Source organism: Schistocerca cancellata, chromosome 1, assembly GCF_023864275.1.
Source record: "Schistocerca cancellata isolate TAMUIC-IGC-003103 chromosome 1, iqSchCanc2.1, whole genome shotgun sequence".
Taxonomy (NCBI): Eukaryota; Metazoa; Arthropoda; class Insecta; order Orthoptera; family Acrididae; genus Schistocerca; species Schistocerca cancellata.
The window spans coordinates 349,958,068-349,975,491 of NC_064626.1; the positions used below are offsets into that span (position 1 = coordinate 349,958,068).

The 17,424-nt window shown below is 41.4% G+C and overlaps 1 protein-coding gene across 1 annotated transcript in view; it reads left to right on the forward strand.

Annotated features, from left to right (window-relative positions):
• The window catches only part of LOC126173896 (A-kinase anchor protein 10, mitochondrial), a 131,524-nt gene that overhangs the window by 42,993 nt on the left and 71,107 nt on the right, over window positions 1-17,424 (forward strand). The window contains exon 6 of the mRNA XM_049920992.1: window positions 12,894-13,038. Coding sequence (XP_049776949.1) covers window positions 12,894-13,038 — 145 coding nt within the window. The remainder of the gene's footprint in view (window positions 1-12,893; window positions 13,039-17,424) is intronic.

Genomic DNA, 17,424 nt, shown 5'->3' on the forward strand with positions numbered 1-17,424 from the left:
TTTTTAATAAAAATTGAAACAAGAATCCTAAGAAAAATACAGGGACCAAAAGCAGTATTGAATCAGGATATAGATCAAATCAACAAAAACAACCAATTTTTGAAAATATAATGGAAGTGTACAGAAAAAATCTACTCACCAAGTGGTGGCAGGAGAACACACATATAAAAGATATTAAAGTTACAAAGCTTTTGGTGCCGGTGGCTCCTTCTTCTGGCAGAAGGGTTTTAGGGGGAGGAAGAGGGGTGAAGGAAAAGTACTGATGACGTTTGGGAAAAGGGGTGTGTTGTGTTGTGATCTTCAGTCCAGAGACTGATTTGGTGCAGCTCTCTATGCTGCCCTATCCTATGTAAGCCTCTTCATCTTGAAGTACCTACTGCAACCTACATCCTTCTGAATCTGCATAGTGTATTCATCTCTTGGTCTCCCTATACAATTTTTACCCTCCACGCTGCCCTCCAATACTAAATTGGTGATCACTTGATGCCTCAGAACATGTCCTACCAACCGATCCCTTCTTCTAGTCAAGTTGTGCCACAAATTCCAGTTATCCCCAATTCTGTTCAGTACCTCCTGATTAGTTATGCGGTATATCCATCTAATCTTCAGCATTCTTCTGTAGCACCACATTTTGAAAGCCTGTATTCTCTTCTTGTCTAAACTATTTATCGTCCTTTCACTTCCACACGTGGCTACACTCAATACAAATACTTTGAGAAAAGACTTTCTGACACTTAAATCTATACTTCAGGTTAACAGATCTGTCTTCTTCAGAAACACTTTCCTTGCTATTGCCAGTCTACATTTTGTATCCTCTCTATTTCTACCATCACCAGTTATTTTGCTCATCTCCTACTGTAAGTGTCTCATTTCCTAATCTAATTCCCTCAGCATCACCTGATTTAATTAGACTACAGTCCATTATCCTTGTTTTGCTTTTGTTGGTGTCCATCTTATATCCTCCTTTCAAGACACTGTCCATTCCATTCAGCTGCTCTTCCAGGTCCTTTGATATCTCTGACAGAATTACAATGTCATCGGAAAACCTCAAACTTTTAATTTCTTCTCCAACATTTTAATTCCTACTCCCAAATTTTTCTTTCGTTTCCTTTACTGCTTGCTCACTGCACATTGAGTAACACTGGGGATAGGCTACAACCCTGTCTCACTCCCTTCGCGACCACTGCTTCCCTTTCATGCCCCTCGACTATTATAACTGCCATATGGTTTCTGTACAAGTTGTAAATAGCCTTTTGTTCCCTGTATTTGAACTCTGACACCTTCAGAATTTGAAAGAGAATATTCTAGTCAACATTGTCTGCAAGATCCAGGTGGTCGCAGAGGGTGGGCTTACTGGTAGTTAGGAGCTCCAACGTCAGGCGCGTAATGGGGCTCCTTAGGGATATGGCAGCAAGAGAGGGGAAGAAAACCAATGTGCACTCTGTGTGCATACCGGGGGAAGTCATTCCAGATGTGGAAAGGGTCCTTCCGGATGCCATGAAGGGTACAGGGTGCACCCATCTGCAGGTGGTCGCTCATGTCGGCACCAATGATGTGTGTCGCTATGGATCGGAGGAAATCCTCTCTGGCTTCCGGCGGCTATCCGATTTGGTGAAGACTGCCAGTCTCGCTAGCGGGATGAAAGCAGAGCTCACCATCTGCAGCATCGTCGACAGGACTGACTGCGGACCTTTGGTACAGAGCCGAGTGGAGGGTCTGAATCAGAGGCTGAGACGATTCTGCGACCGTGTGGGCTGCAGATTCCTCGACTTGCGCCATAGGGTGGTGGGGTTTCGGGTTCTGCTGGATAGGTCAGGAGTCCACTACACGCAGCAAGCGGCTACACGGGTAGCAGGGATTGTGTGGTGTGGACTGGGCGGTTTTTTAGGTTAGATGGCCTCGGGCAAGTACAGAAAGGGCAACAGCCTCAAAGGGTGCGGGGCGAAGTCAGGACATGCGGGGACCAAGCGGCAATCGGTATTTTAATTGTAAACTGTCGAAGCTGCATTGGTAAAGTACCGGAACTTCAAGCGCTGATAGAAAGCACTGAAGCTGAAATCGTTATAGGTACAGAAAGCTGGCTGAAGCCAGAGATAAATTCTGCCGAAATTTTTACAAAGGCACAGACGGTGTTTAGAAAGGATAGATTGCATGCGACAGGTGGTGGCATGTTTGTCGCAGTTAGTAATAGTTTATCCTGTAGTGAAGGAGAAGTGGATAATTCCTGTGAATTATTATGGGTGGAGGTTACACTCAACAACCGACCTAGGTTAATAATTGGCTCCTTTTACCGACCTCCCGACTCAGCAGTGTTAGTGGCAGAACAACTGAGAGAAAATTTGGAATACATCTCATATAAATTTTCGCAGCAAGTTATAGTCTTAGGTGGAGATTTCAATTTACCAGATATAGACTGGGACACTCAGATGTTTAAGACGGGTTGTAGGGACAGAGCATCGAGTGACATTATACTTAGTGCACTATCCGAAAATTACCTCGAGCAATTAAACAGAGAACAGACTTGTGGAGATAACATCTTGGACCTACTGATAACAAACAGACCCGAACTTTTCGACCCTGTAAGTACAGAACAGGGAATCAGTGATCATAAGGCCATTGCAGCATCCCTGAATATGAAGTTAATAGGAATATAAAAAAAGGGAGGAAGATTTATCTGTTTAGCAAGAGTAATAGAAGGCAGATTTCAGACTACCTAACAGATCAAAACGAAAATTTCTGTTATGACACTGACAATATTGAGTGTTTATGGAAAAAGTTCAAGGCAATCGTAAAATGCGTTTTAGATAGGTACGTACCGAGTAAAACTGTGAGGGACGGGAAAAGCCCACCGTGGTTCAACAACAAAGTTAGGAAACTACTGCAAAAGCAAAGAGAGCTTCACTCCAAGTTTAAACGCAGCCAAAACCTCTCAGACAAACAGAAGCTAAACGATGTAAAAGTTAGCGTAAGGAGGGCTATGCATGAAGCGTTCAGTGAATTCGAAGGTAAAATTCTATGTACCGACTTGACAGAAAATCCTAGGAAGTTCTGGTCTTATGTTAAATCAGTAAGTGGCTCGAAACAGCATATCCAGACACTCCGGGATGATGATGATGATGATGATGGCATTGAAACAGAGGATTACACGCGTAAAGCTGAAATACTAAACACCTTTTTCCAAAGCTGTTTCACAGAGGAAGACTGCACTGCAGTTCCTTCTCTAAATCCTCGCACAAACGAAAAAATGGCTGACATCGAAATAAGTGTCCAAGGAATAGAAAAGCAACCGGAATCGCTCAACAGAGGAAAGTCCACTGGACCTGACAGGATACCAATTCGATTCTACACAGAGTATGCGAAAGAACTTGCCCCCATTCTAACAGCCGCGTACCGCAAGTCTCTGGAGGAACGGAAGGTTCCAAATGATTGGAAAAGAGCACAGGTAGTCCCAGTCTTCAAGAAGGGTCGTCGAGCAGATGGGCAAAACTATAGACCTATATCTCTCACGTCGATCTGTTGTAGAATTTTAGAACATGTTTTTTGCTCGAGTATCATGTCGTTTTTGGAAACCCAGAATCTACTATGTAGGAATCAACATGGATTCCGGAAACAGCGATCGTGTGAGACCCAACTCGCTTTATTTGTTCATGAGACCCAGAAAATATTAGATACAGGCTCCCAGGTAGATGCTATTTTCCTTGACTTCCGGAAGGCGTTCGATACAGTTCCGCACTGTCGCCTGATAAACAAAGTAAGAGCCTATGTAATATCAGACCAGCTGTGTGGCTGGATTGAAGAATTTTTAGCAAACGTAACACAGCATGTTGTTATCATTGGAGAGACGTCTACAGACGTTAAAGTAACCTCTGGCGTGCCACAGGGGAGTTTTATGGGACCATTGCTTTTCATAATATGTATAAATGACCTAGTAGGTAGTGTTGGAAGTTCCATGCGGCTTTTCGCGGATGATGCTGTAGTATACAGAGAAGTTGCAGCATTAGAAAATTGTAGCGAAATGCAGGAAGATCTGCAGCGGATAGGCACTTGGTGCAGGGAGTGGCAACTGACCCTTAACATAGACAAATGTAATGTATTGCGAATACATAGAAAGAAGGATCCTTTATTGTATGATTACATGATAGCGGAACAAACACTGGTAGCAGTTACTTCTGTAAAATATCTGGGAGTATGCATGCAGAACGATTTGAAGTGGAATGATCATATAAAATTAATTGTTGATAAGGTGGGTACCAGGTTGAGATTCATTGGGAGAGTCCTTAGAAAATGTAGTCCATCAACAAAGGAGGTGGCTTACAAAACACTCGTTCGACCTATACTTCAGTATTGCTCATCAGTGTGGGATCCGTACCAGATCGGGTTGACGGAAGAGATAGAAAAGATCCAAAGAAGAGCGGCGCGTTTCGTCACAGGGTTATTTGGTAAGAGTGATAGCATTACGGAGATGTTTAGCAAACTCAAGTGGCAGACTATGCAAGAGAGGCGCTCTGCATCGCGGTGTCGTTTGCTCGCCAGGTTTTGAGAGGGTGCGTTTCTGGATGAGGTATTGAATACACTCCTGGAAATGGAAAAAAGAACACATTGACACCGGTGTGTCAGACCCACCATACTTGCTCCGGACACTGCGAGAGGGCTGTACATGCAATGATCACACGCACGGCACAGCGGACACACCAGGAACCGCGGTGTTGGCCGTCGAATGGCGCTAGCTGCGCAGCATTTGTGCACCGCCGCCGTCAGTGTCAGCCAGTTTGCCGTGGCATACGGAGCTCCATCGCAGTCTTTAACACTGGTAGCATGCTGCGACAGCGTGGACGTGAACCGTATGTGCAGTTGACGGACTTTGAGCGAGGGCGTATAGTGGGCATGCGGGAGGCCGGCTGGACGTACCGCCGAATTGCTCAACACGTGGGGCGTGAGGTCTCCACAGTACATCGATGTTGTCGCCAGTGGTCGGCGGAAGGTGCACGTGCCCGTCGACCTGGGACCGGACCGCAGCGACGCACGGATGCACGCCAAGACCGTAGGATCCTACGCAGTGCCGTAGGGGACCGCACCGCCACTTCCCAGCAAATTAGGGACACTGTTGCTCCTGGGGTATCGGCGAGGACCATTCGCAACCGTCTCCATGAAGCTGGGCTACGGTCCCGCACACCGTTAGGCCGTCTTCCGCTCACGCCCCAACATCGTGCAGCCCGCCTCCAGTGGTGTCGCGACAGGCGTGAATGGAGGGACGAATGGAGACGTGTCGTCTTCAGCGATGAGAGTCGCTTCTGCCTTGGTGCCAATGATGGTCGTATGCGTGTTTGGCGCCGTGCAGGTGAGCGCCACAATCAGGACTGCATACGACCGAGGCACACAGGGCCAACACCCGGCATCATGGTGTGGGGAGCGATCTCCTACACTGGCCGTACACCACTGGTGATCGTCGAGGGGACACTGAATAGTGCACGGTACATCCAAACCGTCATCGAACCCATCGTTCTACCATTCCTAGACCGGCAAATAACTTGCTGTTCCAACAGGACAATGCACGTCCGCATGTATCCCGTGCCACCCATCGTGCTCTAGAAGGTGTAAGTCAACTACCCTGGCCAGCAAGATCTCCGGATCTGTCCCCCATTGAGCATGTTTGGGACTGGATGAAGCGTCGTCTCACGCGGTCTGCAAGTCCAGCACGAACGCTGGTCCAACTGAGGCGCCAGGTGGAAATGGCATGGCAAGCCGTTCCACAGGACTACATCCAGCATCTCTACGATCGTCTCCATGGGAGAATAGCAGCCTGCATTGCTGCGAAAGGTGGATATACACTGTACTAGTGCCGACATTGTGCATGCTCTGTAGCCTGTGTCTATGTGCCTGTGGTTCTGTCAGTGTGATCATGTGATGTATCTGACCCCAGGAATGTGTCAATAAAGTTTCCCCTTCCTGGGACAATGAATTCACGGTGTTCTTATTTCAATTTCCAGGAGTGTATATTGCTTCTCCCTACTTATACCTCCCGAGGAGATCACGAATGTAAAATTATCGTGATTTGAGCGCGCACAGAGGCTTTCAGACAGTCGTTCTTCCCGCGAACCATACGCGACTGGAACAGAAAAGGGAGGTAATGATAGTGGCACGTGAAGTGCCCTCCACCACACACCGTTGGGTGGCTTGCAGAGTATAAATGTAGATGTAGATGTAGATTGTCAGATCTTTCTTTAAGTCTACAAATGCAAGAAACGTAGGTTTGCCTTTCCTTAATTTATCTTCTAAGATATGTTGCAGGGTCAGTATTGCCTCATGTGTTCCAACACTGCTATGGAATCTAAACTGCTCTTCCCCAAGGTCAGCTTCTACCAGTTTTTCCATTTGTCTGTAAAGAATTGTTGTTAGTATTTTGCAGCTGTGGCTTATTAAACTGATAGTTCAGTACGAGGTGCATTCAAGTTCTAAGGCCTCCATTTTTTTTTCTAATTAACTACTCACCCGAAATCAATGAAACTGGCATTACTTCTCGACGTAATCGCCCTGCAGACGTACACATTTTTCACAACGCTGACGCCATGATTCCATGGCAGCGGCGAAGGCTTCTTTAGGAGTCTGTTTTGACCACTGGAAAATTGCTGAGGCAATAGCAGCACGGCTGGTGAATGTGCGGCCACGGAGTGTGTCTTTCATTGTTGGAAAAAGCCAAAAGTCACTAGGAGCCAGGTCAGGTGAGTAGGGAGCATGAGGAATCACTTCAAAGTTGTTATCACGAAGAAACTGTTGCGTAACGTTAGCTCGTGAGCGGATGCTTTGTCTTGGTGAAACAGCACACGTGCAGCCCTTCCCGGACGTTTTTGTTGCAGTGCAGGAAGGAATTTGTCCTTCAAAACATTTTCGTAGGATGCACCTGTTACCGTAGTGCCCTTTGGAACGCAATGGGTAAGGATTACGCCCTCGCTGTCCCAGAACATGGACACCATCATTTTTTCAGCACTGGCGGTTACCCGAAATTTTTTTGGTGGCGATGAATCTGTGTGCTTCCATTGAGCTGACTGGCGCTTTGTTTCTGGATTGAAAAATGGCATCCACGTCTCATCCATCGTCACAACCGACGAAAAGAAAGTCCCATTCATGCTGTCGTTGCGCGTCAACATTGCTTGGCAGCATGCCACACAGGCAGCCATGTGGTCGTCCATCAGCATTCGTGGCACCCACCTGGATGACACTTTTCGCATTTACAGGTCGTCATGCAGGATTGTGTGCACAGAACCCACATAAATGCCAACTCTGGAGGCGATCTGTTCAACAGTCATTCGGCGATCCCCCAAAACAATTCTCTCCACTTTCTCAATCGTTGTCAGACCGGCTTGTGCGAGCCCGAGGTTGTTTCAGTTTGTTGTCACACGATGGTCTGCCTTCATTAAACTGTCACACCCACGAACGCACTTTCGACACATCCATAACTCCATCACCACATGTCTCCTTCAACTGTCGATGAATTTCAATTGGTTTCACACCACGCAAATTCAGAAAATGAATGATTGCACGCTGTTCAAGCAAGGAAAACGTCGCCATTTTAAGTATTTAAAACAGTTCTCATTCTCGCCGCTGGTGGTAAAATTCCATCTGCCGTACGGTGCTGCCATCTGTGGGACGTATTGACAATGAACGTGGCCTCATTTTAAAACAATGCGCGTGTTTCTATCTCTTTCCAGTCCAGAGAAAAAAAATCGGAGGCCTTAGAACTTGAATGCATCTCGTAATTTTCACACCTGTCAACACCTGCTTTCTTTGGGTTTGGCATTATTATATTCTTCGTGAAATCTGAGTGTATTTCGAGTGTCTCATACACCTTGTTCATCAGATGGTAGACTTTTGTCAGTGCTGGCTCTCCGAAGGCTATCAGTAGGTCTAATGGAATGTTGTCTACGCCCGGGGTCTTGTTTCAACTCAGGTCTTTCAGTGCTCCGTCAAACTCGTCACACAGTCTCGTACCTCCCATTTCATCTTCACTTACATCCTCTTCCATTTCCATAATACTGCCCTGAAGTGATCGCCCTTGTATAGACCCTCTACATGTTCCTTCCACCTTTCCGCTTTCCCTTCTTTGCTCAGAACTGTTTTTCTATTTGTCCTCTAACCATACCTGTTTAGCCATTTTGCACTGCATGACAATCTCATTTCTGAGACATTTGTATTCCTTTTTCCCTGCTTAATTTACTGCACTTTTATATTTTCTCCTTTCATCAATTAAATTCAATATCACTTCTGGTACCCAAGGATTTCTACTAGCCCTCATCTTTTTACCTACTTGATCCTCTGCTGCCTTCACTATTTCATCTTTCAAAGCTACCCATTCTTCTTCTACTGTATTTATTTTCTCCATTCTTGTCAATCGTTCCTTAATGCTCTCTCTCTCTCTCTCTCTCTCTCTCTCTCTCTCTCTCTCTCTCTCTCTCTCTCTCTCTCTCTGAAACTCTCTACAACCTCTGGTTCTCTCAGTTTATCCATGTCCCATCTCCTTAAATTCCTACCTTTTTGCAGTTTCTTCAGTTTTAGTCTACAGGTCATAACCAATAAATTGTGGCCAGAGCCCACATCTGCCCCTGGAAATGTCTTACAATTTAAAACCTGGTTTCTGAGTCTCTGTCTTACCATTATATAATGGATCTGAAACCTTCCAGTGTCTCCAGGCCTCTTCCATGTATAAAGCCTTCTTTCATGGTGCTTAAACCAAGTGTTGTCTATGTTTATGTTATGCTCTGTGCAAAATTCCACCAGGCAGCTTCCTCTTTCATTCCTTACACTCTTTCCATATTGACTTACTACTTTTCCTTCTCTTCCTTTTCCTACTACCAAATTTCAATGACCCACGACTATTAAATTTTTGCCCCTCTTCACTGCGTGAATGGTTTCTTTTATTTCCTAATACATTTCTTCAATCTCTTCATCATCTGCAGAGCTAGTTGGCATATAAACTTTCACTACTGTGTTAGATGTGGGCTTCATGCCTATCTTGGCTACAATAATGCGTTTACTATGCTGTTCGTAGTAGCTTACCCGCGCTCCTATTTTTTTATTCCTTATTAAACCTACTCCTTGTTACCTCTAGTTGATTTTGTAATTATAACCCTGTATTCACCTGACCAAAAGTCTTGTTCCTCTTGCCACCGAACTTCACTAATTCCCACTATATCTAACTTTAACCTATCCATTTCCCATTTTAAATTTCCTAACCTACCTACTTGATTAAGGATCTGACATTCTATGCTCCGTTTTGTAGACTGCCAGTTTTGTTTCTCCTGATAACGACATCCTCCTGAGTAGTCCTCACCCGGAGATCCGAATGGGGGACTATTTTACCTCTGGAATATACATACATATACCATACAGTAAAGCTGCATGCCCTGGGGAAAAATTACGGCTACAGTTACCCCTTGCTTTCAGCTGTTCACAGTACCAGCACAGCAAGACCGTTTTGGGTACTGTTACAAGGCCAGATCAGTCAATCATCCAGACTGTTGCCCCAGCAACTACTGAAAAGGCTGCTGCCCCTCTTCAGGAATCACAAGTTTGTCTGGTCTCTCAACAGATACCCTCCATTGTGGTTGCACCTACGGTACAGCTGTCTATATCACTGAGGCATGTAAGAGCCCCAGCAATTTCAAGGTCCATGGTGCATGGGGGGAGGAAAATAGGTAGAGTTCAGAAAAGTCACCCAGAACCCTGGGCCGGGGTAGACTTACCGGTAGGGATGAGTTGGAAAGACTAATTGTTGGGGACTGCACCAGACGAGATTTGAAAACTTAAGCTTCAAGGTGGAAGGTAGGGTAAGACACAAGAAAGAGATTACTTCCAAAACTTTTCCGAACTATAGCTGTTTTCCTAAACTTCACCAGTGCTTTTTTTTCACACCTCATCCTTCCCTTTAAACTCTTCTGCCAGAAGGAGCTGCTGGCTCTAAAAGCTTGCAAACTTCAATATTTTTTATGTGTGTGTTCTCATGCTACCACTTGATGAGGAGATTTTTTTGTCTATCCAGAATACAGATTAAGTTTCAATATAGACCTGTATCTAAAAGTTGAAAAGATAATGGGTGTAATGAGAAAAAGGCGATTAAAATTTAATTGAGATACATGCAGGATGAATAAAGACACTCACAAAACAAATCTTTGTCTTTTGAAACAATTAAAAATCCAAGATAAAGTGGCTGACAAAAGTAGGAAGAAATTAAAGTGTAGGCATTGATTTGGACGCTCTAAGAAACAGAACACTTTTTAAAGAAGCAATGTAAAAGGGTAGCTTTCAGAACACAAAAAAACAAGAACTGGAAAAAAGTAGCCGCAAGAAGAGAGGGAACAACATTCATGAATAATGAAAGAAATATTGGTCCAATGGAAACTAAAGATGAAAATGAAGTAGTAGAAACAGTGTTCATTTATTGTACCCCCCAAAAAGTTATTTGAAATAAAAGAAATAATCTTTTTATTTTTGAATACTAATTACATAAAAATTCCAGTTTTCACACTAAATTAAATTTTGGTACAAAAATGTGAAACACCAAATAGAAAATAAAATACTTGTCTGTGAATTTGGGTAGTATTATCGACATATGTAATTTTTTCCTTTAACAATTAGGCATTTTGCATTTCTATATAAAATTGAAATTTATCATCATGCAATTCATAATTAGAAATAAAAATATTTTATTTTTATTGAAAATTGTGATTCAGTATTTGTTAATTAACATTTCTATTTGAAATTAATACTGGATTCAGAGAATAAAAAAAAAAAAAAAAAAAAAAAAGAAAACGTTTCTTTTAGTGAACATCAATCTAGTGTAAGTTAGATCAACATGTTCTGTACTCCACAGTATTCTAAAATCTTCAAAGGCAATTTTTTTGAGTTTGTGTGAGAAGTGTGTCATTACTGCTGTAGGAAATTGATGTCTGGATAATCACCATAGAATCATGTAAGTGTGGAGAAAGTTGAAGACTGTAAGATTCCCTTCTAAGTAATTTTTCCTTCTAGCATTATATTTGTAGATGTTCCACTCTTTTTGAATTGTGACGGATTGTTAACAACAAACATTGTAATGAAGTAAATGTGCTGTGGATTCACTGTCAATATAACTGACTGTTAATGAAAGAATGTCAATGTAAAGTAACTGTCCAGTTTATAGCTCTGTAAATTTTCTGGTTTGTGCAGATAATTAAATGAAAATTTTCCTAACTTTGATGTTACTTTTGAGAATATTGTCTGTGTTGCATATTCTATTTTCTGTGTGGCTCACAATTTTATTCACTTTGGTTATTTGGATGTTAGTAATAAAAAGGAAAACATGTCAATTTAGTGTGGTTTACTGACCCTAGGTGATAAATAATTTTAAAAAAAAGTTGTTATAATAAATTTTTTTTGTACGTGCAGGCTGTGTCTTTTACTATCAGCTAGTGATATTTTGTCTGATTATATTTGTATATATCAGAAGTCTGATTGAATTGATCTCCACAAATGTTATTTCTAATTAAATGGGAAGTTCCTACGGAAAACATAACTTTGTTTTACTGCCGGTTACTGCCAGTCTAAGCAGTCTGATTTTTAGATTTTTGAGAATGATTTTGAAGCCTGTTACTTATTTCTCTTTGATTTTCATATTTTTATTCTTAAATATGTCACTAGTTCCTGTACCACACAAAGACACAGTTCTTCTTTTGTTAACACACATGTGCTGATATAAGACAATATTGTTGTCTCTGGTACAGTGTTACACTTCCACAATTTACAACTATTAGAAATGTCAGGGCCTGCAGTATTACTTACATACAGCATTGTCTCACTGTGAACTATGGAGTTAACTTGAGAACATTTTGAGAACAGTTATTATTTTATGAGTTCAAAGTTGGGTTTCAATCAATAATTGCCTTGAGCAAATGGATTTGCAGTTCTTCTGATATATTTCCTATGACCACGATCTTTGGTTAGTTCATCAAGATCAGACATTAAAAGTAAAATTTGATTCAAGCAAATAAGAATAACCACTATGCAAAAACTATGATCCATGGCCGGAGAATAATTTTTGCAGGGTTCTTTGTACAGATTTGATTTTAGGCAGGTATGGTATGTAACCAAGCGACAAAGGGGCCAACATTACGGAGTATGATAGGAATAATTCCACCCAGTAAAACTTTGTATTGGATATTGTAACTGGCAATGAAATGTCGCTATACCAGTGTTATCAACAAATTACTGTTGCCTTTTTTATGCTTCCTCAAAAACACTTTGTGTTTGTCTATAAACAACCTTTCTAGTACCATAATGTAGAGCCTCCATTAAGTTATTTGCAAGGATGTACAATTGTACTGGTACACACACAAAATGATAGTACTTGCTGTACGTGCAACAATTCTGTGTTGTCACATGCAACTTATGTAATCACATCATTGCTGTGCGAAGTAGGTTTGCAGTCATTTAATACATTATAGCCTTAAATCTCCCTCCACCTGTGAAACAGTCATAAACTTCATAAAACATCAATCACTTGTATTTTTAAAGAAGTGCAGAAATTATGATTCTTTTTTATTTTTTGCTTATTCCACCAGCAGAATGAAGTGCATGGGATCCTTCATACACAATGGATGCTGGATACATTTTAAAGAAAGATTAAGCTCACTCACTGTTACTTTGCTGACAAGCTAGAATTCTGCTTTTCTCTTTTTCCTAATTTTTTATACTATTCTCAGTGTATTCCTTCATGAAGTCATACTCTTCCTTTTTCCTGTACCTTGTAATTGTTGCCTTTTTTTATATTGCCAAGAAGTAAAATTTTGGCAAATGACTCATGAATGTGATGTTTCCTGCTAATGATAATAGTCTTGAGAATACTTAACCTCTCATTTTTTCAGGTATTTTTCATTACAAGCCACTTGTCCTTTGGGATTTAGTGACAAAATAAGGTTTGAAATAGAGCAGAATATTTGCCGGGAGGATGGTCCACTACCTGACTGTTTTGAAAAACCTGTGAGAATTGTTCTCCATGTCCTTGAAAAGGTATTTATTTACTTATTCTATTTTTCACCCAATCAGTTCAGTAAGTTATAGGTAGGATACCATTTTGAATGCATAAAATATTGAGAAATGTGTTATAGTTCTGAAAGTAATGTGCAGCTGCAAACAAAACATTAGGAAGTTCATATAATATTATAATTTTCAAGCTAGACGTTCCTTTTTGTAAGTTATAGACCAAATTGAAGGAAGATATAAATTGAAATTGGAGAAATAGGTATCAATAAGTAATTAGGCAGGAGTGCCATACAGTACTTCAATTAAGGTTTAATGTCCCATCAGTGATGAGGTCATTAGAAATAGAGCATTAGCTTGAAGAAGACAAGGATGGGGAAGTAAATCAGTGGTGCCTTTTTAAAGGATGCATCCCAGCATCTGCCTTAATCAGTTTAGAGAAAACATGATCAACGTCGCTTGGATGGCTGGACGATGACTTGAATTCTGCTCATGCTGAATGCAGTCCACTGTGCTATCAGCTGCACCACCTCACTTGGCAGTACCAGTGCAGACAACTCATTTATCTTTTTCATATGCTGGGCATTGATTTCTGTGCACAGCACTTACTGAGCTGTTTCACTGCTGTTATAAGCCCAAAGACTTGCACAATAGATGAAAAGGATTGGTACTGTTGTCCATCTGTAAAATGTTCTTTGCATTTATTCTTGTCTTGAAGCCAATAGTGAAAATTCGACCTATCAATCTCTAAACAGTGTGACAGTTTCTTATATTGTTGTAGAGAACTGGTTTCCTACATGGTGACTTAGAAATAAACAAGCGGTTCCGGCCTAAATAAGATTGCTGAGTATTCAACTGAAAAAGAATGGAACATGCTGAAGAAAGAAATACTAATACTTTGAAAGGAACTGTTGGACTGCAAGTTGTTGGAATAGAAGAATTGTTAGTGACATACACTGAGGGGACAAAAGTAGTAGGATACATCCTAATAGTATGTTGGACCTCCTTTTACCTGGCTTAGTGCAGTAACTTGATGTTTCATGGACTCATCATGTTGTTGGAAGTCCCCTGCAGAAATATTGAGCCATGCTGCCACTATAGCCATCTACAGTTGCAAAAGTTTGCTGGTGCAGGGTTTTTGAACGAACTGACCTCTTGATTATGTCCCATAAATATTCAATGGGATTCATGTCGGATGATCTGGGTGGCTAAATTAGTGGATTGTCATCCATAAAAGTTCCATCGTTGTTTGGGAACATGAAGTCCATGAATGACTGCAAATGGTCTCCAAGTAGCTAAGCATAACCATTTCCAGTCAATGATAAGTTCAGTTGGACCATGTAACCACAGTCCACATCGTTATGGAGCCACCCTAGCTTGCACAGTGTCTTGTTGACAACCTGGGTCCATGCCTTCGATGGATCTGCACCACACACAAATCCTACCATCAGCTCTTGCCAACTATAATTGGACCTCATCTGACCAGGCCATTGTTTTCCAATTATCTAGAGTTCAACTGATATGGTCACGAGCCATTGAGAGGTGCTGCACAATGTCATGCTGTTAGCAAAGGCACTTGTCTGTCATCTGCTGCCGTAGCCTATTAATGCCAAATTTCTCCTTACTGACGTAATGGATACATTTGTCATAGATCCCACATTGATTTATTGGTTATTTCATAATGTTTTGCTTGTCTGTTAGCACTTACAACTATATGTAAACGCCGTTGCTCTTGGTCACTAAGTGAAGGCTGTCGACAACTGTGTTGTCCATGGTGAGCGGTAATGCACACTCTTGACACTGTAAATCTCGGAATATTGAATTCCCTAACAATTTTCGGAATGGAATGTCTCATGCATCTAGCTCTATTTGCCATTCAGAGTACGTTAATTCCCGTTGTGGAGCCATAATATTGTCGGAAACCTTTTCACATGAATCACCTGAGTACAAATGACATCTCCATCAATGGTCTGTCTTTTTATACCTTGTGCACGCGATACTAGCGTCATTTGTATATGCGCAAATCGTTATCCCAAGACTTTTGTTACCTCAGTGTTATAAATCGATGAAAAAATGGGATAGTGTAAATGTTGAAAGGAATAAATGATGCTGAAGATTCAAATATGAAATTTGTTTCTTAGGTACATAACACTATGCAGAATATCTCATCACTCAGCAGAATGTAGATACTGATGATGACTTCTGACAAAATTTGATGAGCTTTGGATAAATATTGACATTATCAGCAGCAATATTGGTGAAATTTGGGGAATGCTGACCCATAACTTTCTCTAGTTTCCTAGTAAGGATAGGTGGAGAGTGAAAAAGATGTCATGCCTATATCTGCGAAATTAAGTTAACACATGGTAAAGAAATTGGTCATGCTGTTTGAAATGATTGACAGAGTTATTATTATTTCAGTACTCCTTTGAGGCTGCACAAGTTGCATGAAGGGTTGTGGATTGCTTCCATGTACCATGAAATCAACTTGTGTATGGATTAATGTTGTTGTTGTTGTCTTCAGTCCTGAGACTGGTTTGATGATGCAGCTCTCCATGCTACTCTATCCTGTGCAAGCTTCTTCATCTCCCAGTACTTCCTGCAACCTACATCCTTCTGAATCTGCTTAGTGTATTCATCTCTTGGCCTCCCCCTACGATTTTTACCCTCCACGCTGCCCTCCAATGCTAAATTTGTGATCCCTTGATGCCTCAGAATATGTCCTACCAACCGATCCCTTCTTCTAGTCAAGTTGTGCCACAAACTCCTCTTCTCCCCAATTCTATTTAATACCTCCTCATTAGTTATGTGATCGACCCATCTAATCTTCAGCATTCTTCTGTAGCACCACATTTCAAAAGCTTCTATTCTCTTCTTGTCCAAACTATTTATTGTCCATGTTTCACTTCCATACATGGCTACACTCCATACAAATACTTTCAGAAACAACTTCCTGACACTTGAATCTATACTCGATGTTAACAAATTTCTCTTCTTCAGAAACACTTTCCTTGCCATTGCCAGTCTACATTTTTATCCTCTCTACTTCGACCATCATCAGTTATTTTGCTCCCCAAATAGCAAAACTCCTTTACTACTTTAAGTGTCTCATTTACTAAAATAATTCACGTGGCATCACCCGATTTAATTCGACTACATTCCATTATCCTCATTTTGCTTTTGTTGATGTTCATCTTATATCCTCCTTTCAAGACACTATCCATTCCGTTCAACTGCTCTTCCAAGTCCTTAGCTATCTCTGACAGAATTACAATGTCATCGGCGAACCTCAAAGTTTTTATTTCTTCTCAATGGACTTTAATACCTACTCCAAATTTTTCTTTTGTTTCCTTTACTGCTTGCTCAATATACAGATTGAATAACATCGTGGACAGGCTACAAGCCTGTCTCACTCCCTTCCCAACCACTGCTTCCCTTTCATGCCCCTCAGCTCTTATAACTGCCATCTGGTTTCTGTACAAATTGTAAATATCATTTCGCTCCCTGTATTTTACCCCTGCCACCTTTAGAATTTGAAAGAGAGTATTCCAGTCAACATTGTCAAAAGCTTTCTCTAAGTCTACAAATGCTAGAAATGTAGGTTTGCCTTTCCTTAATCTATTTTCTAAGATAAGTCGTAGGGTCAGTATTGCCTCACGTGTTCCAACATTTCTACGGAATCCAAACTGATCTTCGCCGAGGTTGGCTTCTACCAGTTTTTCCATTAGAATTCGCGTTAGTATTTTGCAGCTGTGAGTTATTAAACTGATAGTTCGGTAATTTTCACATCTGTCAACACCTTCTTTCTTTGGGATTGGAATTATTGTATTCTTCTTGAAGTCTGAGGGTATTTCGCCTGTCTCATACATCTTGCTCACCAGATGGTAGAATTTTGTCAGGACTGGCTCTCCCAAGGCCGTCAGTAGTTCTAATGGAATGTTGTCTACTCCTGGGGCCTTGTTTCGACTGAGGTCTTTCAGTGCTCTGTCAAACTCTTCACGCAGTATCGTATCTCCCATTTCATCTTCATCTACATCCTCTTCCATTTCCCTAATATTGTCCTCAAGTACATCACCCTTGTATAGACCCTCTATATACTCCTTCCACCTTTCTGCTTTCCCTTCTTTGCTTAGAACTGGGTTTCCATCTCAGCTCTTGATATTCATACAAGTGGCTCTCTTTTCTCCAAAGGTCTCTTTAATTTTCCTGTAGGCAGTATCTATCTTACCCCTAGTGAGATAAGCCTCTACATCCTTACATTTGTCCTCTAGCCATCCCTGCTTAGCCATTTTGCACTTCCTGTCGATCTCATTTTTGAGACGTTTCTATTCCTTTTTGCCTGCTTCATTTACTGCATTTTTATATTTTCTCCTTTCATCAATTAAATTCAATATTTCTTCTGTTACCCAAGGAATT